Below are 26,158 nucleotides of genomic sequence, written 5' to 3'. Positions count from 1 at the left end.
CTCATCTCTGCAGCTGACACAGCATCTCCTTGCAAACATTCTGTCACTTTATCAGAGTCTGCAGTTGTTCAGGGGTGAACTCCCAAACCACCGGAGCAGAGAATGTCTCAAAAAATTGGCCAGTTTTCTGGCACATTCCCTGCCACTCATGACTATTCCCCCTCGGGACAGGTCCCTGAATGGCCTTCTTGGAAATCTCTGTTCTGCCCCCAAAGGTGACTCTGAACACAGTGAGGACTGCACTGAGACCAACAGGAACAGGCTTTCTTAGCATCCAAAGGGAATTAAAAATGCTCAAAAACTGTTGGAACAGGCCTGAAGGAGGAAAAGGGGGGAAAATGGAGAAAATCATCCTTCCCCTGTTCCCCCCCCCAGACAAGGTATGGTTATTAATGGACTTCAACGGGCAGGAGAGCAGCACTGAATACACATCCCAGAGTACCCTCATTGCCCTTGGTGTTACCTTGTCATAGACTCACCTCCCACAGTACAGCAACAAAGAAATGCTGATCCCTGTCCCTGCTCTGTGAAAGGTCACCCCGAGGAGCACACACAGGAACAGAGCCAGGGTCAGGTACCACACCCACATGGACAGACCAAGCACCACTGTGACCAGTGGCCCTGGACCCAATACAGCAAATGCTGACATCAAATTTGTTTCCAACCCACTCTGTTGTGGTTGTGCCCTTATTGTGCCTCACACTGGGACCCAAGTGAGCCTGTCTTGGTGTAGGAATGGTACTTCCAGATTTACTGCTCCCACTGAAACCACTCTAATCTATGAGCCACTTGCTCACTTCTCCCCCTCCCCAAGGCAGGAGATTTGGGGGTACAAAAGAAGAAGATTATGGGTTGAGATAGGAACCATTTCCTACAAAAAAAGTGAGGAGAGAAAAAAACCAGTCACAGCATCAATAATAAAGAGAACTGTGACGGCTCCCTCAGCTCCAATTAACACTTACCTGTCACTCCCAGCCCGAATCCAACAATGCTCTCCAGCTCTTGTAGGCTCCCTTCAGCTCCTCTTCAAGATACTGAAATCAGTAACATTTTAAGCAGAGAAAGATCAAATATGTCACTATTAAATCATGCAACTACAACTGCAATACTATTTCAAATAGCTAAACTATGATTTATGTAGGTTTGTGAATTCCAGTGTTAATCCTACTGTGTTCACTTGAGAAATCCAGCTTTGAAAGATTACTTTTTTCTGACATATTGAAATAGTCAACCAGAACCAGTACTCACATCATTTCCTTCACTCCCTTCCTAAAGCAACAAAGCTTACCAAGTTGTACTGCAACAACTCCTTGACAGATGAGTTTGTGAAGCAATTTTTAAAAGCAGGTATTTCTGAGTGTGCCCCATCAATCCCAACTGTTCAAAAAAACAAAACTATCCAGTGTCCCAAGGAAGTGTCCATGTTACCAATGGTATGCATTTAATTTACTCATTTATATCACATGCCATAAGCATAAATATTGTAAGTATGCAGATTATTTGCTACAGTTCCCTGAAAAAAAGTTGGGCACACATGAAAAAAAGCTCTTAACCCAAGGCTATTACAGCTCTCCACCTGCCTTGGACCCCCAAGATCAATGCACTAGTGTTCTCATGTATAGCAACAGATTTTTGAAGTGGTTTTCACTTACATTTAAATTAAACACCTTGAGGTTTTTAGGACTACATGTAGATAATATTTAGTGGTGAGAGGAATGAAGGATTTGTCCTTACAAACAAGCTGTGTAGATAAAATTAGCCCTGAGAGATAAAAGCAACAATGGGAAGGATTCCACTGAGTGATGAATGGAAAAAGATATTTGCTTTTACAACTAAACTTTAGGTTTGCTGATAAATGAAATTAGACGTTGAAAGATGAAAGAAACAATGGGGAAGAAAAACCCCCAAAGTCTGTAAGAATTAAAAATTAAAAGGGAGGGTTATACATTAGAGGGGAATCTTTGCTATCAGGTGTATCAGGAAGTCTGTAACTCTCAAGTACCTCAGCCAATGGGGAAAGAGAGAAGGGAAATGTGCCCAGGAAATCAGGATAAAAAGGAGGCTGTGTCCTCCAAAAATTTGAGAGATCCCAGGGGAATGCCCCATGGCCTCTCCCTTTATCCAAATAAAGTTACAGGACTCCTCTGTGTCCTTTTTGGACATAAAACTCTGGTGTTTTGTGGATTAATTTTCCTAACAGTGGGAAGTGTAACATTTTAATATTTACAACATTAATACTTCAAAGGTTTCAAAAAACCTTCATTTTTCTCCATATCTTCAGCCACTCTAACCTGAAGAAATAGGTTCCATGAATGACTTTACAAAACAAAATTAAATAAACAAAGCAAACAAACAAAAAACCAAACCAAACCACCTCTCCCCCCCATCCTGACACAACTTAAGCAATTTAGAAAAGGAAGGAGAGTCCAGAATTCAGAGGTAAACCATTAGTCCTACAAAATAAAAGGTGTTTTGAGCTTAGGAAGTGACACCATCTACACATGCACAATAATAACAAATTCTCAGTGTTTAACTGTATTAAAAAAAAATACTTCACCATTTATCCAGATCTTCCTTTTGAAGAACAGTGGTAAGAATTCAGGATCCACTTCAATGTGCCCCTATTCTTCAGCTCATGACTTTTCACATATTTGAATGTTTTACCAGCCCTTTTGACCAATAATACGATCATTTTATTTTCAAAATAAGTATTTTTTAGCAAATGAAAAGCTTATTGCAACAGTACAACATCTCTATATCCAGTGTGAAAGCAACATGGTGGTATAAATATATGCATCATTGTATTACACAGAATCTATTATACACATTCCAGTTAACCATGGAACAATCAACAGGAGTAGATGACCACTGATTATGGGCACAAGTATTTTTGTGAACAAGATTTTGAGAAACTTGAAGAAAAATCCTGTTTCTGGAAAGATGACAATCTTGGGATTCCATTTTTGTTTTCAATGAAGTCAATGATTTTTATTTTTAAGGATGCTGTATATAAGAATGCACTTTGTATTAAAACAAAGATCAATACTTTACAGTTTAAGAAACTTTACATATGTACATAAATTACATATCAGGAATGGTTTTAAAGCTCAAAATGAGTGGTGGGAAAAGTCTATTTTCCTTCTATTAGAATCTTGAACTCTTTTACGTTGTGATCATTTGCAACAGTAAGAGCATGATCCAGAGCTCGGACACTTGCTAGAAGCTTTATGATCTGCTTGATGTGCTCCCTAAAAAAGAGGCAGGAGAAGTCAATACAGAAACAGAACAATCAGTGGCATTGATTAATTTTCCAAAAGAAGACTGCATTAAGGAGTCATATATTTCATATTCCTGTTCCAGATTTATTATATTTGCTTAATGAGGTAACAGCAACAGATTTGTTAATGCTGTGAAAAAGCAAGACAGAAGATAGAAATCAAATTAGAACCTGCTATGAATACAGGATAATTGGACGTTTCTCTTCCAATAAAAATTTTCACCAAGTTATCATTTCACCTGGTAAAGAAATTTCTTTCAAATTTAGAAACACACCAGCAAAACAAGAGAGTTCAAAAACTTAAATCCCAAACTGTTACACTGAAACACAGGACTGTCCCAAGATGGGAAGATTGTCCATTCCTGTGCTGTTGCTACTCCCATTGCATGTCAGCTTACTTGGCCAGCAGTAATGTGTCTAAATGCAAACTTTTAATTAAGCTGATCATTGCACTCAAGTAAAATTACTCTTGGATCTCAGGCAAAACAGGTTCATCTGTTGGCTGTGTAAATAGTCAAAACTTTTGAACTGTTTACAAAGGACAGTTTGCAATTTAGAAGCCACTATGCAGGAATCAGCAACAGGCTCACAAGGCGAAACACTCTAAACATGGTAGCTCCAAACTTTGGCAGAATCATGGAATGCTTTGGGCTGGAAGGTACCTTAAAGCTTATCTCAGTCCAGCTCCCTGCCATGGACAGGGACACTTCCAGCACACCAGGTTGCTCAGAGCTCCATCCAACCTGGCACAGAATATTTCTAGGGACAACCACAGCTTCTCTGGGCAGCCTGTGCCAGGACCTCACCATATTCACAGCCAAGAATTCCCAACATCTAACATAAATATCTCCTCCTGCAGGTTTAAAACCACTCCCCTGTGTCCTGACAGTATCTGCTCATGTAAAAAATGCCTCTCCCTGCTTTTTATAAACCCCCTTAAGAATCCAGGACACTAAGCAGTAGTGCAAAATATATTATTGGTGTTCCAGTATTTCCAGCAGTTGCTATATTCAGACACCTTAAAAATATCCATTTCTGACGTGTGAATTCAAAGAAGTTTCCAAAGACACACAGCAGGATGGAGAGTTATCCATGTTTGTATCCAGTGGCAAAATAAATCAAATCACAAGAACTCAAAGTAAGTTACCTGGCATTTCTCTTCTCTACATCAGAGCAACCAATGCTGTTTCTGTAAATTGTATCAGCCAGGTGAACAAGGTATCTACAGAAGTTTTCTAGCTGAGAAATAGTCTTGTCTCCTGTTAGATTAGTGAACCACTGCTTAGGGAAGCAAGCAATTACCTAGGAAAAACGGGAAAAAGGAAGTTAAACACAATGCAACAAAATTTTTAAAGCTATGTAATATGTATAACTTGTGAAGTTTGCCTAGTAAGACTGCAGGGATAAGGCCCAGCTGAGTGAAAAAATGAGAAAACTACAAAAAAACCCACACCATAATCCAAACAGTAAAGCACTGAAACCCACAGTATACCTAATCCATCTACAGGCATGAGCCAGAGAAGGTTCTTTCTTTACTCTGTACACTACACCAAAAAAAAAAACCAAAAAAAAACCACCCAACCTATTTTTCACTGACTACAGCATTTGAGGTATCAAAGCCAAGATTTCATAGGCAATGTCAAGTTTTAACTATATTTTCCTTTCAGTTTAAATCATTACTTTAAACATTGCTTGATTTTACTTACACTTTGAGCTTTCTTAATGCTGTCCTCTCCATACTCTGAGTTTTGAAAAGCCATAAGAATGTATCTATTGAGCAACCCATCTATGGACAGCTCCTGTAGAGTTTTGTTTGAGAGGATTCCATACCACTGGAGAAAGTTTCCCAATAACTAAAAATACAACACAGGGAAAATAATAACTCCAAAATGCACTGAAACCAGGGAGTTGATCAAAAACATTAAACATTTTAAGATATTTTAAATGTTTTGCAAACCTATTCAGAATACAGTCTCCCTTGCTGCTGCCATTTGAACAGAAAATTCCAGAGAAGAATTCTGTTTTGTGTGATCATGGAGAGCAGTTGTTCAATCAACATCAGTCTCTACTTTTTTGTTTAGCTGAGAGTTAATTTTCTTCACAGTCTTTTATTGGAAATAAACTATGACAGCCACAGATTTGAGCTCCCACATTCCCCAAAAGCAGTGTATTTTATTCTGACAAGCACAAGGATATAAAAAAACTGGGGTAAGCTAAGTGATCCCATAACATCCCAGCTGAAATGATGGTGCTTCCACGTGACAACCTCTTCAACTACACAAAACCAATTAGGTTGGAAAAGACCTCTGAAATTAAGTCAGCTCTTAGACCAAACACCACCTCGTCAACTTGACCAGAATATGGAGTGCCATGTCCATCTTCAAAAACCCCTCCAGGGATGTGACTCCACCACCTTACCAGGCAGTCCATCCCCATGGCTAATTATCATTTTTGTGAAAAAATTCTTCCCATGTCCATCCTGAAGCTCTCCTGGCAGAGCTTAAGGATATTTCCTCTCATCCTGGTGCTGGCTGCCTGGGAGCAGAGCGAGACCCCCCTGAGCACACTCCACTGTCAGGCAGTGAGAAGGTGCCCATGTCCTGTCTCCCCCTTCCCCACCTCCTCTTTTCCAGGCTGAACAACTCCAACTCAGCTGTTCCTCCCAGGACTTCTCCTCTAGACCCTTCCCAGCTCTGTTCCCATCTCTGGACATGCTCAGCCCCTCAATGTCCTCCCTGAAGTGAGAGGCCCAGAGCTGGACACAGCATTCGAGGTGTGCCCTCAGCAGTGCCCAGCACAGAGGGACAATCCCTGCCGTGGTCCTTCAGGACACACCACTGCTGGCACAGGCCAGGTGCCCTTGACCTTCTTTCTCACCTGGGCACAGCTGGCTCACCTTCAGCTGCTGCTGACCTGCACGCCCAGGGCCTTTCCTGCCCAGTGGCTTTCCAGGCACTCAGCCCCCAGTTCTGGGGTTACTGTGGACAAAGTGTAGGGACCCAGCAGTTTGCCCTGCTGACCCTAATCCCACTGGCCTCACCAGTCCAGGTCCCTCTGCAGAGCCTCCCTGCCCTCCAGCAGATCAACACTCCTGCCCAACTTGGTGTTGCCCACAAATGTACTGAGGGTGCACTCAATCCCCCCATCCAGATCATCAATAAGGATATAAAACAGGACTGGGCCTAAAAGTGAGCCCTGGGGACTCACTTGTGTGAGTCCAGACACCTCTAGTGACTGGACACACCATGAAGAGGGCACAGTGCATTATCAAAGACTAAGAATCCAGAGTTGGAGGTTTTGCAAGTGAAGTTGAAGCAGTTTCCTGTTTCCTATTGTTTTCCATAAATTTGAGGAGGATTTTATTGCTACACTGTCTTAGACCAAAGATTTATCAGACATATTTACTGACTTACCTTAACAGAGGACCAAAACTGACGTTGGAAAAACAAATATGGACCAGAGTTCTTGTTTTCTAAGATGCTGGAAAGTAAGACATTTCTTTAATGAGTAACCAAAACTACACCTGTCTTGAATTTGCTGGCTTTTTCCTTCCAAGACACAGTTCATTTCCATAAATATTCCCTTTCATCCTCCTTGTCTCTGCTAAATGCTCCCAGAAGAATAATAAAAGATCTCCTGTACCCAGGCACTGAACCACATTGAGAAAAACCCCTCTTAACTATGGACGAACACAGTGACTGTCTAAGAAAGGTCTAACACCATAGCTGAAAGTAAACTTACTTTTTTGGATACAAGGGCATGAATACATCATCATCTAGTGTTCTCCTCATTCTTAGCAACAAGGCCTTTAAAAGCATCTGAAACAAGTAATATTCTTTTAAATGTCCAGTGCACTGCTTAGTAGTTAAACACTCAGAAACTGATTTTTAAAGCAACAAAGAACACTTGTGACCATAACAGTAAACACACATACACATTTGAGCACACAAATAAATAGTCTTAAAGAAGTCTGTAATATCTAACAGAGCAGAAATTTGACACTTTCAATTAAAACTTGAACTCTTATTACCACTTCCTTCATACACAGAAGGCAAGTAAAACAACCCAATTTCCAGGTAACACATTTGAAAAGGCTCTAAAGATCTAAAAAATAAAAGCCCAAGCATTTGTAGCCATCCCTTACAGCAAAACTTGAGACCAGCAAGTCTTACTACATCTAGTGTATCTTTTTATCTCTAGTATGTATTTTGGAAAGGCTTCACTGAGTTTCTTCTTTTAATTTATCACCCTACTTTACTCCCCACAAGCAGAGCACCAAATAATTTTAAAATTCTTTTTCTTGCTGTACTTCCCAACATAAGGTATTAAAAATGTATTCAACTTCCTTAACTTATGTAACACCTTTAAGGAAAAAATCCAACAACTTACCTGTGTATTTTTGTTTTCTGCATTCACCACTGAGGGATATCCATCTATTAGTTTCTGTACAATTGCTACCATTCTAGATGTCTGTGTGGTAGAAAAGGGATCCCAGATATTTTCAGAAATTACTGGAAGAGATTAAAGAATTACTCCACTTTGCAAATACTCAAATACAGTAATTATTATACAAATAACAAATTGAGTATTATACAAATAATTTTTTGAGTATTATATACTCAAATCCATGCAATTATTTACAAAACAGTAAAATCTGAAAGCACAAACAAGCATCACACTCCACAACTCCCTCCCTCCCATTTTTTAAGCCTATAATTACCTGTTAATTTAGGAAGAACAACTCTCTCTACAATGGTAGGCAACAGTGAAATATCAGCATCATCTTTCACCTGCTCCTGCTCTTCACAGCCATAAAACAGCAATGACTCAAACCACAACATTGTTTCAAAATCTCGACACTTGCCCTAATAAAAAAAGAACTGGAGTTAGATTCCTACACAAAGGTTTGAAGTTAACACATAGAAAAAGTATTATGTATGCAAGTACTATACAATCACAAAAACAGCTTTAAAACACTCTGCCAAATGAGCCAATCATCCTACCAGCATAGCCACCAGATGTAATGAAAACTCAGAGAAATAGCATGGGGGAAATGAGAATGCACAAAAAATGTTTTAAATTTAATGATGGCATCTTTCTCAGATTTTTCCTTGTTTGAATGAAGTCAAACATCAAATTAATAAAATTATTTTAATACTCTGAACTTTCTCTGAAGAGAAGTCATGCCTCTCCTCCTCTGCACTTGAAGAAGAGGTGGAAACAGAAAAACCCCTTCTGCAGATATTCTCTTGGTAGGTTAAGGGAAAAAAAAAAGCACTTCTGAAAAAAGGAGGAACAGAGAGGGAGTCAAAAGCTACCTGAACTGTTTGTTCTGGTGGCATCTCATGAAGGCATTGATATCCAGGCTGGACAACAAATGTGTGCCAGGGATACTGGGCTGCCACAGTGCTGTCCTGCCTTTCCCATGTTCCCTACATAATAACTGGGCAGTGAGTACTATGAGAAAGACCTGGAAATTGCCAGCCAGAATTCTACAGGGTATGGAGGTGTAGGTGAGACAGATACATAACCCAGAGACAAAGGTTGTAATTCCATGCAAGAACAAGCTCCTTAGTTTCACTTCTGATGAAACAGTATTACCTAGAGTCACAATTTTCTCTGAAGTATTTTAAAGAATAACGTATTTTCACAGAACCAACAATGGTTTGGGTTGGAAGGGACCTTAAAGATCACCTAGCTCCAACCCATTACCATGGGCAGCTGCAGATTTTTTGGTCTACACCACTTCCTGAGAAGGATCTGACAAAGTGCCAAAGTTAACTCTGGTTTGCTGGGAATATAGTGGTTCAACTAATCCAGACACTCCCTAGAAAAACTTTGCTCCAAGAGGGGTGCCCATTTGAAACCTCGTCCCTAGAACACACCTTTAGGAAAAGCACATATCAAAGGTGCAATTGACTTTGCTCCAGTGTGAAAGAACCACCATGTAGCAGTTAACACAGAAGCTGCTTGCAGGCAAGCTTACCTCCAAAGGAGTCCAGGTGAGCAGCTGAAGTCTGATTAAAGGGTTAAACAGCTTTGGTAAACAGAGGCCAATGTAAGCATCCTTATAAGAAGCAAAGTACTTGGAGCGCCAAGCTTCAAACTGTGACTTGATGCAATCAATGGAGTAAAAACTTTCCAAAACATCCTCAAAAACTTTGCTGGATTCTTTCAATATACGATCTAGCAGGGGAGAAAAGGAAAAGTTAATCCCCTACTCCCTGTAATGCCTCTTTCAAAACACTCTTTGATGCTCACTGGCATAAACTAACTCCCATAAGTAAAACCAAAAAAGCCCCCCTCACCTTTAGAAGCTCTGTTACTCCTGCCTCAAACACACAAAGCTATAAAAACAGGAGCACAAATACTCTCCCATAGACTCATTTATCACAGGTCTAACTTTTAACATTTCATGGCAGGATTTTAAGTTACCAGATGTAATTAGGATTGGTGACATACTGGGCTGTATTCAGAATGGATCTAACTTCAAAGCTGGCCTTGCTTTGCATGGGGCTTTCAAACAACTGATCTCCAGGCCCCTTCCAACCCAGATTCTTCAAATCTTTGATAATCCAAGTGCAAATATAGGAGGGCATCTCAGATAAGCCAACTGAACTGGCAGTTCAGACACGGTGGGTCCTGGCAGGTGCCATGTTAAAATGCTGCCAGGACATGCCTGTTGGCACTGGGTAGTGATTACAATCCTCTAGCACCTTCTTTCTGTTGTTTTTTTTTTCCCCTCTACATATTATTTTCCCTTTATCTTTCCTACTTCTCAGGTTTGATTTCATTTTAATCAGTTGTATTTAACTGCAGCCGCAGTTGTAAATGTTTGGTCACAGTAGTAACCCTTACACAATGAACACAATTAGTACACACAGCAGACAGAGGCAGGGCTGAGGGAACAGGAGATTATGTCATATAACCACACACTTCAAACTGGGATTAAGTAAAAAACACTACATATAAAGTTATTGGGTCCAAAGTGCACTCCTCTATTCCACTGTTGCTTCTGCACTGACATGAGAATTACAAACAACAGTAAAAAAGCTTTACAAACACTATGCCTATTCAGAAACTGAAGAAATTTCTACAAAATGCTTTTGCACGCATAAATTGCCAAGTTACCAAGTGCAATTCAGTCCCATTGAATCTAGTTAATTACAGCACCTAACAACCCTGAACAGTTGTTCTGTTTATCCAAGACCCCTCCCTGCAGGAAGAAAATCAGCGCAATCATAAAATTGCAGTAAATTAGGTGTGGAAACTGTGTGCACCTCCAAGAGACCTAACAGCTAGGCAGATCATCTAAGCGCTTTTCTAGTATGTTCATACTTCAGGTCTCCACAACCACCTACATAAATTACTTTGCCATTTACTACCTTCTCTGTGGGAAATGACCTCTTTATTTTAAACCTCTCCAACCACTTAATTTCATGGTCCCTAGCTATCATACTGTGAAAAGTTGATTTTGTTCTACTTGGAGAGACCAAAACCATTCAATCTCTCCTCAAATCCAAAACAAGCAATTCTATGTATGCAATCCTTGCTGGCCTCTTCCTCCTCCTCACTTCTTCTAATATGATTCTCTTTTAATCAGAGCAAATGCTAACAGTACCACAAGATCTTTCTGCAATGTTTGCATTCAACATTGTTTTCTATCATTTGCAAATTTTGCCAGGCTGCAACAAGACTGTACAAAACTTTTGTCATTGCATTTCTAGAAGCTTATTCACAATTCCACTAAATACTTGCCAGGAACCAAAAAAAGACTTCTAAAGCACTGAGGTTTTCAAAATTTCCCCAAGTAAGAGAAACACGTATTTCAAGAATGATAAACTATCTTACAAATGGGAAGACTTACTGACAGTCCAAAAGCTTACTGCCTGCCAGCAAAAGCATGTTAGAATTAAATAAACAGAACCTCACTAAGGATGGGTTATTCAGTCAACTGCAAGACACGCAACAACTTGGTGACAGAGACTATTCTGGTCACATTGATGATCCAGGACTCAAAAATTCCTAAACTCCCTCCAAAATATGGTGAAGTATATAAACAGGGCTGTGTTTGGATCCTGTCAAATATGTTGTTATGTAAGAGAATTGGGATTGTTCAGCCTGGAGAAGAGGCTTCAGAGTAACTTAATTGTGGCCTTAGAGTACTGAAGGGAGTCTGCAGGATGGAGAGGGACTGGTTACAAGGGCCTGGAGTGACAGGACAAGGGGGAATGGCTTCCCACTGACAGAGAGCAGGGTTAGACAGGATACTGGGGAGAAATTCCTCCCCTGTCTGGGTGGTGAGGCCCTAGCACAGGTTGCCCAGAGCAGCTACGACTGTCCCATGTCTGGAAGTGTTCAAGGCCAGCTTGGATGGGGCTTGGAGCTGCCTGGTCTAGTGAAAGGTGTTCCTGCCCATAGCAGGGCAGTGGAACTGGGTGGGATTTAAGGTCCCTTCCAACCCAGACTATGCTGTGATTCTGTAATAAAGCTTGGGTAGCTTTTCTAACCTCGCTCCAGGTTGAAGTTTGTGATATCTGTTGAAGTCTCCTCGTCATCGCTGGAAAGGCCTTCCAGGTGATCTGCCATCTTCCCAGTCTGCTCTCTCGCTTGTCTGCGGCGAGCCCTGCAAAGGAGCAGCAGTACAAACCAGCTCCAATAAAGCAAGAGAAAGCAGCTGTTTTCCCTACCTAAGCCCACTCAGGTTGTCCTTTTAGCTCTAGAGAAGAGAAGTCAAGCTGAAAAAACTTGTACTATGCCATGACCTTAAGCATTCCACTATGCTGCTGCCTCAAATAATGAAAAGAAACATAACCAGCAGAGACCATATAGATATGGACATATCTATATCTATATTACATATAGATATGGATATATCCGTATCTATATTCCATATAGATATGGATATGTCTGTATCTATATTCCATATAGATATGGAATGCATTTACTGTGCTTTCTTTTAGGGATTTTACATCAGTATCATGGAATGTTTTGTACACTTGCACAGTAAGATGGGGTATATAAGAATACTCCCGCTCAGCAGACCAGCTGAAGTGTTTTCTTCCCTTTTCAGGGAAGAAGCAAACATTGCCACCCATGTTAGTAAGTCACACAGGACAGTTATATCTTGCAAATAGACAAAGACTCCTAAAGGAGGAAAGATATCTCATTCTCTACCTTCTAGCCTCTCTTTCTGCAGTCCGACGCTTGACTTGCTCTTGATAGATCACTCTGTCTCGCCCAAAAGAATCAAGATTTGGAGCCATCAGTGCCTTATCTGTAAAATGACATCAATGAAAATTAAAATGCTTATTTATGATTCTATAAATGTGCTGTAGGCAGTTTCATAAGAGCCTTTTACCCACTTTTAAACTAAGTGTAAATTGAAATAGAAAGTCGAAGTATCAAAAAAGAAAAGAAACCCACAATGCCCCCCCAGAAGCTTGAATTCACGATGTGTAGAGGTTAAAACAGAAAGCAGTGGACTTTGGAAAAATTTCCACTTAAATGCCAAATAGTTTTCACTGTACTTCACTCTTATCTCTCTCACAACAGTGCTGAACTACACAGAAGTCAAGAGTTTTAACAGAAATAGCTTAAATGAAATGTCCAAGAAAAACGTGGTCCTTACATAAACACATTCACCACATAATTTTTAAGAAGAAAAGTAGTAAAAAAAAAGCAGACAAGAGTGACTGGGGCAAGAATATACGTTATTTCAGAGTTATAGTCACGTTGTTTCTAAGTTCATATGCTTCAGATATCCCTAACTTTTAAAACACCTCAAAATCTATAGAAAGATAAAACATCTTCCTTCCTTTTTTCAAGCTCTGCTTATCTATGTTCCTGGCTATAGAAAACAACACAGCTAGAACAGCAGATAGCAGGCAGGAGTATTTCCAGTTCCTCCTTTCCAGGTAAATTTTAAACAGTAGACTGAATGCTAGCCACCTCTCAAGTCCACCCATTAAAGTATAAACATTTGAACAACAGCCTATCCAAACTTCAGGAATAAATTTAGATGTTCTGACAAAATCTATTTACAAATTCATCATTGAAAGTATTAATGCCAATCTATGTCAATATTCCAATTCAACAGCTGAACTACTAGGAGCCTTGTCTAAACTTCCACATACTAAATAAGATCTCTCTGTAAAACCCAATCTCAGCAATGAGAACTATTCCCATCCTATTAAACATCAGTATACAAAAATCCATTTTAAGCTTCTTTTAGGAAATCTGTTTCTAGTTCTCAAAACAGCATTTTCATGATAAAACTGCAAGGCCATGTGAGGCCTGGAACTCCAGATAATAGTCCTAAAAAGAATATGTATGCTAACCACTCTATAAAGGAATGGCCAACTCTGACACCCTAACATTTCATCATCTTCAGTGAGTTCTAGCTAACGGTATTGACAAGATTTCATCTCTGACAACTGTGGCAGAACAGGGAAATGGCATTGATCATAGAATTTTACATCAGCAACAGGACAGAATGCCATTTTTAAAAATGGGAAGCTTTCTGAAGCATAAAGAGGACTCCTGTTAATAGGATATTTCATCCACTGATTTAATACACTGATTAAAACCTCCTCCAAGAAAGATGTATTTCCATCCAGATTAACATTTACGCTTTTGTAGAGTTTTACATACTGAAGAGTAATCACCATAAGAAAACTCCTTAGTGAGACTCCCCATCCACAAACTCACAGGAAGCAGGCATTTTAACTGGCTATTCTTAAGCTGTATTTCATACAGGGGCACTGTATTAGTCTGATTAGTCTTCCAGTTCTTTAATTTACCAGTTAAATGTCTGAAATCAAATACTTATACTGGCTACAAAACAGAACATTGGACAGAAGTCTAAAGCCCAGTGCTTTGTGGCTTTATTAATTTAACTGTACGTGTTAAATGACATTTATAGATTCAGGAAGGTTAAAGTAATTTTTTTTTAAAGTCCTGATATAAGAAAATGAGGAGTCACATACTACCACTACTCTCACAGTCACCATGCACACATTTTTAGTGCTAGGAAGGAGAAAATATAGTTAAGAGAAACAGAAAGGAGAGATAAAGTCAGAGTTACAGTGGTTTCGAGTTTAAAACAAAACAGATTAGAGAACTTTCATCTAAACTTGCTTCTACTCATTTCAAGAGCAAGAATAAACTTTAATAAGACAGTCATACATTAAACATTCACATTTCAATTAAGTCATACTAAGTAAACAAGGTTGTTTAATGAATAATAAAAACCTTCAAGATGGACTGACTTGAATGGCTTGAAAACTCCGAAGATTCATCTTTAATATCATCTTGTCGTCTTTGGACAAGGCGGGAAGCTCGCTGTTTGTACAGCTGGTGCATTGCAGACTCAAGCTCGTTAATCAGAGGCACCTGTAAAAATACAACACACCACGTAACACCCGGATCCTGGGCTGCTCAGCTTCTGGGGTCCCAGTCTATGGCGGAGCAAACGCTGCCGCTGCGCTCCCAGCGGCACCAAGTCCTGCCTTCACTCCTCTGTACCATGTGCACCAGGAAACAGCTCAGTGCGGAAAGTGCACACATTTAACACTGGCAGCTTTCAATCAGAACAAAAGCATTCTGAAAGCAATGAATGAGTCTACACAGCCAGACATCCTATTTAGAGTGTGAAATATTCTCTCCAGTGTTCTTGCTTTCCCTACAAGTGTGTTCCGTGTTTTGTCAAGGTCTGCAATTCTCAAATGTCAATTGTTTCCTCTCTATCTCTAAACAAGAATTTTACACTTCAGTGAAAAAATAATCTGACTGTACAAAGTGAAAAAAACACCCATGAATCCAACCTACTGAAGCCAGCAACTATTGTTTTGTGTCCTCTCACTCTTAACAGCATATGCTGAAATATTATTACTGAAATGAAATAAAATCCTGCATAAGGGTGTTACGCCAACAGGTAATTCAAATCGGTCAAACACTCCTCTAGCTTATCACTAAAATAAAAGTAGTACAATTTGTGCAAGTTATGCATTAAGTATAACCTTGAATTAATCAGGTAGGTCATGTCAGACCTATCAGGTTTTTTTTTTTCTTTAATGAACTATTTTGGTGGCATCTCTAATAAAAATAGAAGATATTATGACAGCCAGGAATTTCCTGACATTAAATAGAAGGCTCATTGCTCTTTTTTTGTTCTCATTTCTTTTGAAAAGAAGTCCTTTTGGTACGCACACTTAAGCCATGTCCTCCTTACCTCTGAGATGTATGCTTACTCCACAGTCTTCCAGCCTTTTATATTTCATTGCTGCCTACCATCCAGGATTATATTTTTTCAAAACAGAAGATAAAATCAGATATTTTTTCCTGAAGTATTTTAGAATGTGACTCAGTAACTATTAAAGAACATCCTTCAGTAAAATGTAAAATTCTGAGTTGACAGCTACAGGGCCATTTCAGCTCACTGAGACTGACATACACATCAGAGAAGAAAAAGGTTTTAGCTCTGTGGGATAAATGTGGCTCCAGGGATTAAAATGAAAGCAGCTCTGCACCAACTCAAAATACACACACCTTTCTTTTGGAGAAAAGAGTAGAGAGAAAGACAAGGAGAGAAAAATCTTCCAAGAGATGGAAGTTCATATTTTGAAAACAGAAATAATAGTTAAAAACTACTAGCTTTACTGCAATTTACCATAGGAAGTATAGCTTCTTCTCTTAAGCAGGTAGAGGAAATTCTAAGACTGAAAATTTAAATGAAAAATTTTCAACGCATCCCTAGTGGTTCTTTCTGTAATTTTCTCAGGATTAAAAAAGAACTCTATTGATGTATTCAAATATATGAATCCACTCAAAATATTTCCCATTCAGAATACAAGAGACTTAGAAGCCCTTATTTTCCTCTAATCAATACTGTGGTTAATGAGTGGCTGACAATTTCACTGTCTACTATAAAGTTATAACCCTCATTCCCTGTTTAGTTTAGTCAGTACCTTAAATTCGGTGTTTTCAAGGGGATTTTTTATTCACTTTCTTTATAAACAGTGGAAGAGGAAAAGCAGAAAGATCTCTAAACATTCAGATCGCAAGGATAATTCAGATACACAGAGTGTGTTTTGGTAATTCATTTTTGCAGGTAAAGTAACAGTTCATCTACTTGTGCTGTCAAAGGTATGCCCAGAACAATTCAATCTTTCTGTATCCACTCTACATTCCTACATTCAGAATGTAAAAATGCCATTGTGACTCGCCAGCCTTCTCAGAAAACATAATTTTACAGTAATTACTTCTGAAAGAAATCATGCAACCATCTTCCACTCTACTTTTTTTCTTATTTATGGGGGAAAAAAAAGGTACACAGGATTTGACCTTTCTAGTGCTTGTTTCTAAAATCTGTGTAATAGCTGTCTTCTAGTACTCTGCTGAGCCTTAAGACTGGGCAAAGTGATCCTAACATTCAGAATCTCTTCAAAATATCCTATTTATGTTTTTGTATATGTATGTACATATATATGTATATACACATACAGTATTATTATTATTACTACACATATATTCTCATGTATATTATAATAACTAAAAACATTATTGTAAATAATAATAACAACACTTTAAATAGAAGCAGTCAGGATCACAGGTTCTACAAAAAAGCTGAAGGTAATTTATCTCTACACTCAAAAGTTTAGAACTATTTACCATCCTACTGCATTTCATTTAAGTAAAAACTTGATACTAATGTTATTACTTGACTTTGTTCCCTTCCAGCACCTCCTTTATAGAAAACTTTTCAGTGTCCTGTGGGCTACTGGTTCTGAATTTGCTGGTACTTTTGTCATGCTGAAAGCACTGAATTCCAAACCACATTATCTAGCCAAACAATATCAAAATAAATGAAATGTTCCTGTTAGACTGACCACATAACCTGCTACTTTTGCAACTCACTTTACATACAAGTACAGCAGCAGCCTCCACCTGAAACCAGCAAAACTCTGTGAATGCCTCTAAGAAGCCTGAGATGATAAAAGTCACATTTTAAAAATATTTGAACAAGACAGCTTATACTAGCAAGGAGAACCTCCAGACATGGTTTATAGTCATCACAAAAGTAATTTAACAGAAGGTCTTTAGAAAGAAAACACTGAATAGAAACAGATATTTAACTTGACTTCTGAAATACAAATTTACCTCAGAGTAAAAATGTAAAAACTTATCTTTAATAGGAAATCAGCCATCTGGGTAACCAGCACTGCCTAAGAAAGTACCTTTATTGATCTTCAACACCTAATGCTAACACAGACTCAGGAATATGGCTTCTTAAGTGAACAATCAACCGCAACTAATTATACTAATTATACTGATTAGTTATACTAATCAATCAGCTACGTGAATTAACTGTCCCATGCTTTCTGGGTTTCCTCATGACATAGCTACTCTTCACTTTTACAGGACATAGACCAGACTGTCCCAGTTCCACTAAGAGAGGACAATTAATACTTAATCCATCAGCACCCAAAATGCTTCTCCATTCCTCTCCCACACCTAACAGGCTGGGCAAGCAGTAGCTTAGAACTACTCAATTATTCTGACAAGATATTAAGAAATTAATATACTACCACTGTATTCAAGTCAGAAGACAATGAAGAAATAGCCAATATACTGCTAACTGAATTCTACAGCTTCTGTGTGTGCTTAATATGTGTATATATAAATATATATATATTCAAGAGTTTCTGTTATATTTACAACAAAGTAAGTAAGCAAAGCACAGTGCATAACATAAGAAAAAAGACTTCAGTTTTTGACTTAGAGATGCAATAAAGTGTCACACTACATGAAAGAAATATATTTTAAAGTGAGGTGTCTTTGAACAGCTATGCTAGTTTTAAAACTTCTCTCCTTCAGACTCCAGAGCAATACCAACAAACATCTGGCAGGAGGAAATTTATAATACAGAAAATACAAGCCTGTTATTGTGTACATCAAGCACTCCAGAAAGTAGTAATGTAACTTCAGCCCTTATTTTTGCTAACCTGATGTCCAACACAAGTAAAAAGGAGTATCTGAGTAAAGTTGAAACACCAGAGTATCTACAAAAATCCTGAAGACATAAAATCTGCAAGTTTTTAGGCAATCTAAAGTCAGGGAGCTGGGAGGAGAGATTTCTGATAACGAGCTTAGCATGATAGAAAGTTCTTTCCAATCCTCAAAGAACCAAACCTTTTGAAGAATATGCTCTCAAAGGACTTTTTTCAAAAACAGAGGGAGATGTACTGTTTGGCATGTAATAAGAGACCTTTTTTTTTTTTTGTAAAGAGATGAATGTTTTTGCATCCTTACCTTTTCACTGAAACACTCAAGCAAGTCTTGGACATACCCTCGCATTTCTTGCAAAAACTTATACCGTTCACCAATACCCCCAGAAGACCCTTCTAATCTTTCAATTGCCTTGGTAGAGTCCTCTTGGCTTTGCTGATGTTTCTCATATTGCTGCCGATTAGCTTTGTGCATTTCTTTCATAGAGTCCAACCTGAAGGGCAATGGATAAATAGTAAATTTACATCCAAAAGTCTGTCTATTTCAGACCATTGTGACATCAAACAGACAGTACAGTGCAAGTACTGAGCCTATATATGGGAAATTTTGCAAAGAAATTCTTGACCTTTTATTTGTCACCTTCTCCCCTCTCCTCATGAACAGCCCGGCTAATGATGCACACTCATTTGCTAAACTGCTGTAGTGCACAGCACTGGCCACTCCTACAAACTTGTACAGGAGCTGACAGCACAGAGAGCAGGGCAAGGCTGTCCCTAATGAAAAGCTGGCAGAACAGGTTGGGGGTGAATGGGGACTACAGCTTATACAAAGCATTTTTTTTCCTGTACTAACTTGATTCACTGTCAAAGGCTGCAACACTACAAGGGGCATACAAACCAATTTTGAAGACATGTAAAGTGCAAGATGTTCATTACATATGATTTCTCATTGCAATTGTGTTGCTCATTCCATACCTTCTGCGTACCTGACAAGCAGATTACAGTGTTTAAGCCAAAAAATCCCTGTATACACTAAAAATTAAATTCTTTATCTACTGAAGGGGAAACCTCTGATTCACAGTTTAAAGGAATGCAGCTTGATAAGCTAAACACCTCACTGGCCTTTTATTTCTTCACTATAAGACTGTGCAGTGTCCAGATGATGGAACTCAGACCTCTCTTCAACAAGATCAATGGCCTCATATTTAAAGTTTCACTTCCAGAGAAGCAATCCAAGGAGATTTTCGAACAAAGTGTCAATGTCATCTTCACTTTGAGCTTTTTTGTTTGCCTTTTTTTTTTTTTTTTTTAATGGATGTACCAGTCAGTTTCCAGCGATGAAACTCTGTGTTTGCTCCCCAGGACTAAAAGACACCTGAGGAACAGAAACCTAGGGGACAGGTCTTTAAGTCTAAAAAGATGGTCTGTCCTACCTGTCTTTAAGCTGTTTCTTTACCAAATCAATAGTAACAGGAGTCATCTCATTACTGGGAGTTTTGAAAGGAACTGTATTATCTGTTTTTTGAGACTTGGTTTCCGATGATCCATATGCAGCATAGGTGTATGGAATGCCATATGATGAACCATAAGACAGTGTCTGGTAAGTGTTCTGGTAGTACACATTATTCACTTCTGCAGGCTGACTTGGTTGAACCTAGTGGCAGAGGAAATGTAATTGTACTATGTTAGACTTTAAAGAAAGGGGAAACTTATTTTTTTACACATTCCAAATCAAAGTGAAAAATGCAAGCAGATACAGTTACAAAATGTAATTATCAAGGAGATTTAAGCATCCAATATCCAAGATAGAAGAAACAAATACCCTCAAGAAGGAACAATTCTTAGTATCATTACCATTCTAAATACTTATACTATTTCTCTTTAAAGAGCATCAGAATTTACAGACTTAATTTCTCAAATGAAACTACTCAAGTTTGTAAAGGATTTACCAATACTTGCAGAAACCAATCAAAAAAGAGTGCACAATTATATACATGCCTGGGGTATGTTGATTCCTTTTCTTATCTGCTCTTGCTCCCATCTACTGAGTTCTTCATCTTGCTCCCCTGCCACTAGTGCTTCATCATCACTTCCCTCAATACCTTCACACAAGGAAAAGAACATAATGCATTCATAATTGCAAGGGCCACAAATTCAAAAACCTGAATCCATGCCTCAGTGAGAACATCTCAGAGCATCTTCCTTTCCTCTTCATGAGGAATTAAGGACACTGGCCTGTGAATTATTAGCACAGGGGTTCCACTTGAAAGATCCAATGGGAAAATTTACAATTCACTGCTGGTAATCCTCTAATGTCTAACTCCTTTTCCAAAAGGTTATTTTACTTGCTAGCCAGCAAGAAGAATTCTATATCAAATGTTTTTTTCACAATTATATACTTCCTAAAAACAGAGTACAGGAAAAACAAGAATCAATCCTTAGTGTAAGTTTCTATCATAATCAGCAGTGTGCACAGGAACAGAGTTTTGTGCTCAAAATTTTACAAGTATATTCCATTATGTAGTACTTTCCCTCAGAAATGTTATGCAACTCTATATTGTTTGAAAAACATGTTGTTTAAAAATGCTGAATGGGAGCACTTGCAGTGAAAACAGTGTGAACATTTATCAGCTGACCTTCCAAAAAAGGGTTTACCTATTTCCTCAGCAATCTTTTGCCTTTGGGATTTTTCCTTCACTGTAAAAACTATCCTCCTCTTCTCGTCATCATCTTCATCATCACTGGCATCATTTTCATCTTCTCGAACAAGGCGGCCTTTACCTGGTTCACTGTCAACGGGGGTAAAGTCTCCAAGCTCACGAGCCATTTGGCGCTTTTTCCTAGCGGCATGAATAAAAGCAGCATCTGGAATTTCTCCTAGAGACAGATGTGGGCACGGTTAAACAACCTCTGGAACACAACAGGTGTTACAACTTCTTACTGCTCATCTCTGTCACTGTATCAAATCATCTCTGCACACAGAAAAAAGCATGAGTGGAAGTAAATCCATACTCACAGAAAACATCTGAAAGCATCTTAGATGCTAAATATGTCAACTTTCTGAGCAGAAACCCTCAAAGTCAGGATCAACACAGAAAGTCTGGCTCTGCTTCCAGCAGCTCATGTCATAAGACAGAAGCCTAATGCTCCTATGTGAAATACTCCCAAACAAGAGGAAGCCCTTTAGAGGAGCTGACTATTGCAAAAGGAGGAAAAAAATAAGGTGCATGACTGGGTAAGTTCCTATCCCAGTACTGCTCCCAGCTCTTCTTATTTTGAGGAATAAAAAGCATCAACCATTTCAACAGACAGTCATTGGTCAGAGATTAAGAGGCCACCAAATCAGACACAGTTAATACACAGAAAATTGTACAATCAAGGGGAAACATGAAAAGCATCAGACCTAATCAGAAAACTCTAAAATCTACAGCACAAAACTTAACACAACTTACATATGTCATATAAATCAATGCGTGGGCCCAGGACACACAGCTGGTATTTGGGGAGCAAACTACCATAATCAGCAAACTAGTTTCAAAAATATTTTCTCAGAGGGATTTCTTTGGCCTCAGGGCCTGACTAGAACATCAGTATACAAAACAGGATAGGGAAATATTTCAGATACCTTGCAGATCCATCATTGAAAGATTTTAATTAAAAAAGAAATTTTAACTGAAAGCAGTTAAAGCTTATGTGAAGTCACCTATTCCAAATCTAGATCTTCCTGCAGTTTGTCATCTACCTGAGAGATGAATTCCTGCTTCTGACATCAGGATGAAGCATTCCGTAGCAAAACATTTTCTCCCATAGGACTTGTAAAACTGAACACCTTTAGAAAATAGCAGTTGCTTGAACTCTCAGATGCTAAATTGTTGGAAACTATTTCCTAATCTCTCACACACATTAGTCTGCTACAACATTGGCTAAATCACTTGGTAACTTATCAGACGTATTACAAAAACCAACCTGGGCGGAGAACATTCAGTGATGACAGAGCACTTGAAAAAGCACCACCAGCTTTTGGTTTTTCTTCTTCCTTCTCACTTTCAACTTCCATTTCTTCTTCACCATGCTCACTGTTTGCAGTCCCATCTTCTTGGCCTATATCCTTATTCTGTCCTACCTTTTCTGGTGGTGCTTCAGCTGATAAGAGAGCAAAGTCCATGTTTTATTCCATTCATAAAGATCACTCAGAAGTATTTTTTTAAAGATACAACAACCAAAAGTGAAAATCAAATGAAAATGTTAAATAATAATTTTATTGCTTGAGATCTAGGAAAACATACTTTAACTGTGATTAAATCACTGACATCCTCTCAAAATAAAATGTGACAAGGCAGGCCCCACCAACCACTAAACATTCTCCATATTGTCAAGTATTAAGAAAGTGAGGGAACTCAACCTTGTGCAACCATGTCAAAGTCTCTTCCAAGAAAGCACTGCCTGTGTTACACCAAGTCTTTCCACAAGAAGTGATTGATTCCAAAAGATCCCTTTATTTCCCTCTTGGGCTACATCCTACATTAAGTGGGTAACATACAGACACAGGCAGCAAGTATAAATAATGTGTAAAAAGATGCATGCTAAACCCAGCTACTCAAACCAAGCTGCACATATCTGAGGTTTCAGACTCAAGCTCTTGTTTAGAGAATCCAGGCTACTCTCTCAGTCCTGTCCCATCCAACAGATAACCTGAACACTAGCCACAGAAATTATAATTTCTGGTTTTGCTCATGCCCCACACCACTGCATAGGCAATTTAAGGATTCTAATAAGAAAGAATATGTGGGTTTTCCAAATGCAGACAAAACCTTTAACATAATTTAATTAAATTTAAAAAGGGTATTTCCTGCATGGGACCATGTTCAACCTCCATGTGCTTCTCTAGATCATTGCAATCTCTAGATCATAAGCCTCCCAGCTCATGCTCATAGCATTACATAATCTATGTAAAAACTTAAGTGGAGAAGGAAGCACTACTCTTTACCAATGAGCTTCCCAAAAACCAACAGTACAATGAAATTGAAGTCCCAGGCTCTATTTCAAGCTCTCAAGGACTGTACATTGTTAACAGACCCTTCTGCTCCAACACTTTGTCCTAATCAAGTCTACTGGAAGGTCCAAGTCCTGAAACAGGCAGCTGTTTAACAATTAACCTAATAACAAAGACCACCACTCTGCTCACCCCTAAAATCTTCCTTTTTGAAGAAAATGCATTACAGGACACATCTTGTCAGACAAGCACCAGGTATGTTTTCAAACAAGTGGAATTCCTTCCTAATTCCATAACCAATTCATCTGTCATAAACACAACTGCAATTCAGAATACTGATGTCTACTGACAACCATCTAACAGAGCTGGGAAGTTCCATCCTTCTATGTTAATTTCTACATGAGAACCAAAGTACTCTCTACCAATGCAGAAGAGCATTCCTAAGGCTCAAGTAACACATTTCATCTGTGCTTTACTTCAGCTCTAAATGTGAAGTTCTCTAGAAGACTAACAATTCATTCTGAAAACAATACATTAAATTACAGTACTTTATCTTTTCCACTACATAAGTTACTATTATTATTAGTTTTGCAATTACCATCTGTTGGAGAATTGGCCTCTGTTCTAATTTTTGATTTTTCAAGATCTTCTTTGTATTCTTTCTTCAACTGTTTTACAATCTTTTTGCTGTAACTTGATTTCTTCACTTTGAAAACTTCTTCTGTTTCTTTAAAAGAGAAATTGGATAACGTTACATCAGATATGTCAAGCAGATGTCATTTATCAAATCTCTAAATTTTGTACCTGGAACTTCACAAATGCCACTAACAAACATTGTAGGGTTCTTTCACAGTCTATAGTGAAAGTCTAATTCTATGTCTTCAGTACTTCCATCAAGATTTCAAATCATGAGTCTCAGAAACCAAGTTTCAGTAATTTCAAGAGAATTCCTTCTAAGATGACTCAAAACTATACGAACTGTTCAGACAACAGGCAGTGAGTCCGAGGTGACCCATGAACACCAGCCACATCAGATTAAATAAAACAACCTAGACACAAACCACGGGACAGATGCTCCTCAGCTAACACTGCTGGCTCCAGGGGGAGGCTACTGCTGCACTTACTCCCGCACAAACCTGCGGGCCACGCAGGTGCAGTGAACGCAGCACAAGCGATGCACCAGCAGCACAGAAGCAATTTGAAGCCCTACACCGCAGCCGAGCCCTCGGGGAGCCTGCAGGAGCCACGCCGGGCCGCGGAAGGCGCGGCTGCACCGGGCCCGGGCATCCCTGGCCCCCCGCACCTTGCCCTCAGGGCCCGCCCTCCCCTATGTGATCCCGCATCACCCCTGGCCACAGGGGGGTCTGCCCTAAAAAATAAATACGGATCCCGGCTCGCTTGGAGGGACGGGGGAGGCCCAATGCAGGCTGAGCAGCTCCGGGTTCCTTTCCCGCAAGAAGAGACCCAAAAGCCGGGCAACCACCGCCTCACCCTCCTCCTCGTCCTGGAAGCTGAGCAGGCTGGCCCTCGGCACCTCTTTGTTCTCCCGCGACTTCTTCTTCTCCTTGGGGCGCCCGGCCACCGGCAGCCCATTGCCCTGCTGGGGCTGCGGCGGCGGCGGCGCCGGGGGCCGCAGCACAGCGGGCGCCGGCAGAGCCCCCAGGCCCGCTCGGTCGCCTCCCATCAAGCCCAGCCCCAGGCCGAGAGCCGCTCCGTAGCTCGCGGCGCAGGCGAAGGCCGCGGGGCTGCCGGGCAGGGCGAGGGGCACGCAGCCGGCGGGCAGCGGCAGGAGCCCAGCGCCCGACGCCAGCGGCACGGAGGCCTCGCTGGGCCCTTCCCCCGCCGTCCCGGCCGCCGGCGCCGGCTCCTGAGGCGGCTCCTCGTCGCGCTCCTCATCCTCCTCTTCCGAGTCATTCCGCTTCCGCACATTCACCCTCCGCGCCTTGCGGAACATCCCGCCAGGCCCCCGCCGGCCGCCCCGCCAGGCCCCGGTGCCGCCCGCTCCGGCCGCCCCGCGCTGCGGCCCAGGCCCGGCCCCGCGAGCATGGCACCGCCGCCCGCAGCGCCCCCTGCCGCCGGCTCCACCAGCGGCGGGCGGGGAGAGCGGCACTGCGCCTGCGCGGCGGGCAGCGCGCGGAGCGGCGGCTCGAGCGGCCCGCCCCGCCCCCGCTGCGCCCTCACGTCCGGCCGCCATCTTGGGCCGGGCGAGCGGCGCGACCCGGGCGGGAAAGGGGGGGGCGTGGAAGGGGAGAGGAGGGTGATAGAAGTGTAAAGTGACTTATACTAAATGTGAAAAATGTGTATTTTATGATCGGTTTTTGCAAATATTAAAATGAATATTGTATGGTTGTGTTAGAAAGTTACGCTGTATTAAGACTCTTAAGTAGCGTGTTAAATATAGGTTTAGGTTATAACAAAATGTTAAAATAGAAACTATGCTATGTAAGATACTTTTTTTCTAAAGAAAGGACTCGCACCGAGCCAGCAGCCACAGGATACCTCAATCTTTCAGAGAAAAAGAATTTATTGCCCTCTTATCAGGAGTAACTAACTTCTTGGCTCGCTCAGGCAGGACGACGCCGTCAGGATTAAGAGGAAGAAGATGACATGACCAGACAGAATCCTGTGTTTGAATGGAATTTATGCATCATGTATGAGGTGTATGAATATACAACAGGCTGTTGTTTTTAAGGGTTAATCCTCTGTTAACGGGTGTCCTTTTTTTGGGCTTATGCTGCCCAGAAAAAGGTACCCGGACTGTCTGTAACTCTTCGTTTCTATTGTTTCATATTGTCCTAATCTAAATTGTCCAAATTATTATTACTCTAATTATATTGCTATTTTTATAACCATTTTATTATCATAAAACTTTTAAAAATT

General features: G+C 40.1%; 1 protein-coding gene across 2 annotated transcripts; it reads right to left on the bottom strand.

Moving 5' to 3' along the window:
- Window positions 1–2,522: 2,522 nt before the first annotated feature.
- PAXBP1 (PAX3 and PAX7 binding protein 1) lies at window positions 2,523–25,298 on the bottom strand. Of its 2 annotated transcripts, XM_058825191.1 has the most exons (18): window positions 24,770–25,298; window positions 23,877–24,005; window positions 22,252–22,428; window positions 20,941–21,162; window positions 20,284–20,387; window positions 19,719–19,939; window positions 18,590–18,779; window positions 14,548–14,671; window positions 12,455–12,554; window positions 11,788–11,903; window positions 9,264–9,463; window positions 7,998–8,142; window positions 7,667–7,788; window positions 7,019–7,095; window positions 6,691–6,757; window positions 4,984–5,130; window positions 4,425–4,579; window positions 2,523–3,248 (listed from the first exon to the last, which is right to left on the bottom strand). In XM_058825191.1, the coding sequence occupies exons 1-18, from the start codon at window positions 25,230–25,232 to the stop codon at window positions 3,131–3,133; spliced, it is 2,877 nt and encodes a 958-aa protein (XP_058681174.1). In that variant the 5' UTR covers window positions 25,233–25,298; the 3' UTR covers window positions 2,523–3,130. The 2 variants fall into 2 exon arrangements, 1 of the variants encoding a protein (XP_058681174.1); XR_009276004.1 differs by lacking the exons at window positions 2,523–3,248; window positions 7,019–7,095 and having other exon boundaries at window positions 4,488–4,579.
- Window positions 25,299–26,158: the final 860 nt, after the last annotated feature.

Source organism: Ammospiza caudacuta, chromosome 2, assembly GCF_027887145.1.
Source record: "Ammospiza caudacuta isolate bAmmCau1 chromosome 2, bAmmCau1.pri, whole genome shotgun sequence".
NCBI classification, from domain to species: domain Eukaryota; kingdom Metazoa; phylum Chordata; class Aves; order Passeriformes; family Passerellidae; genus Ammospiza; species Ammospiza caudacuta.
Note: the sequence above shows the minus strand (reverse complement) of the source record. Positions and strands in the feature narration are given on the sequence as shown.

What these genes read in the sequence shown, in the direction of transcription:
- PAXBP1 (XM_058825191.1), bottom strand. Translation starts at nt 25,232, where the DNA reads ATGTTCCGCAAGGCGCGGAGGGTGAATGTGCGGAAGCGGAATGACTCG. An exon ending in GGAGTTTTCAAGCCATTCAA is followed by an intron (nt 12,555 to 14,547) that starts GTCAGTCCATCT and finishes GTCATTTTACAG; the next exon opens with ATAAGGCACTGATGGCTCCA. An exon ending in GCAGAAAGAGAGGCTAGAAG is followed by an intron (nt 11,904 to 12,454) that starts GTAGAGAATGAG and finishes GCTCCTTTGCAG; the next exon opens with GGCTCGCCGCAGACAAGCGA.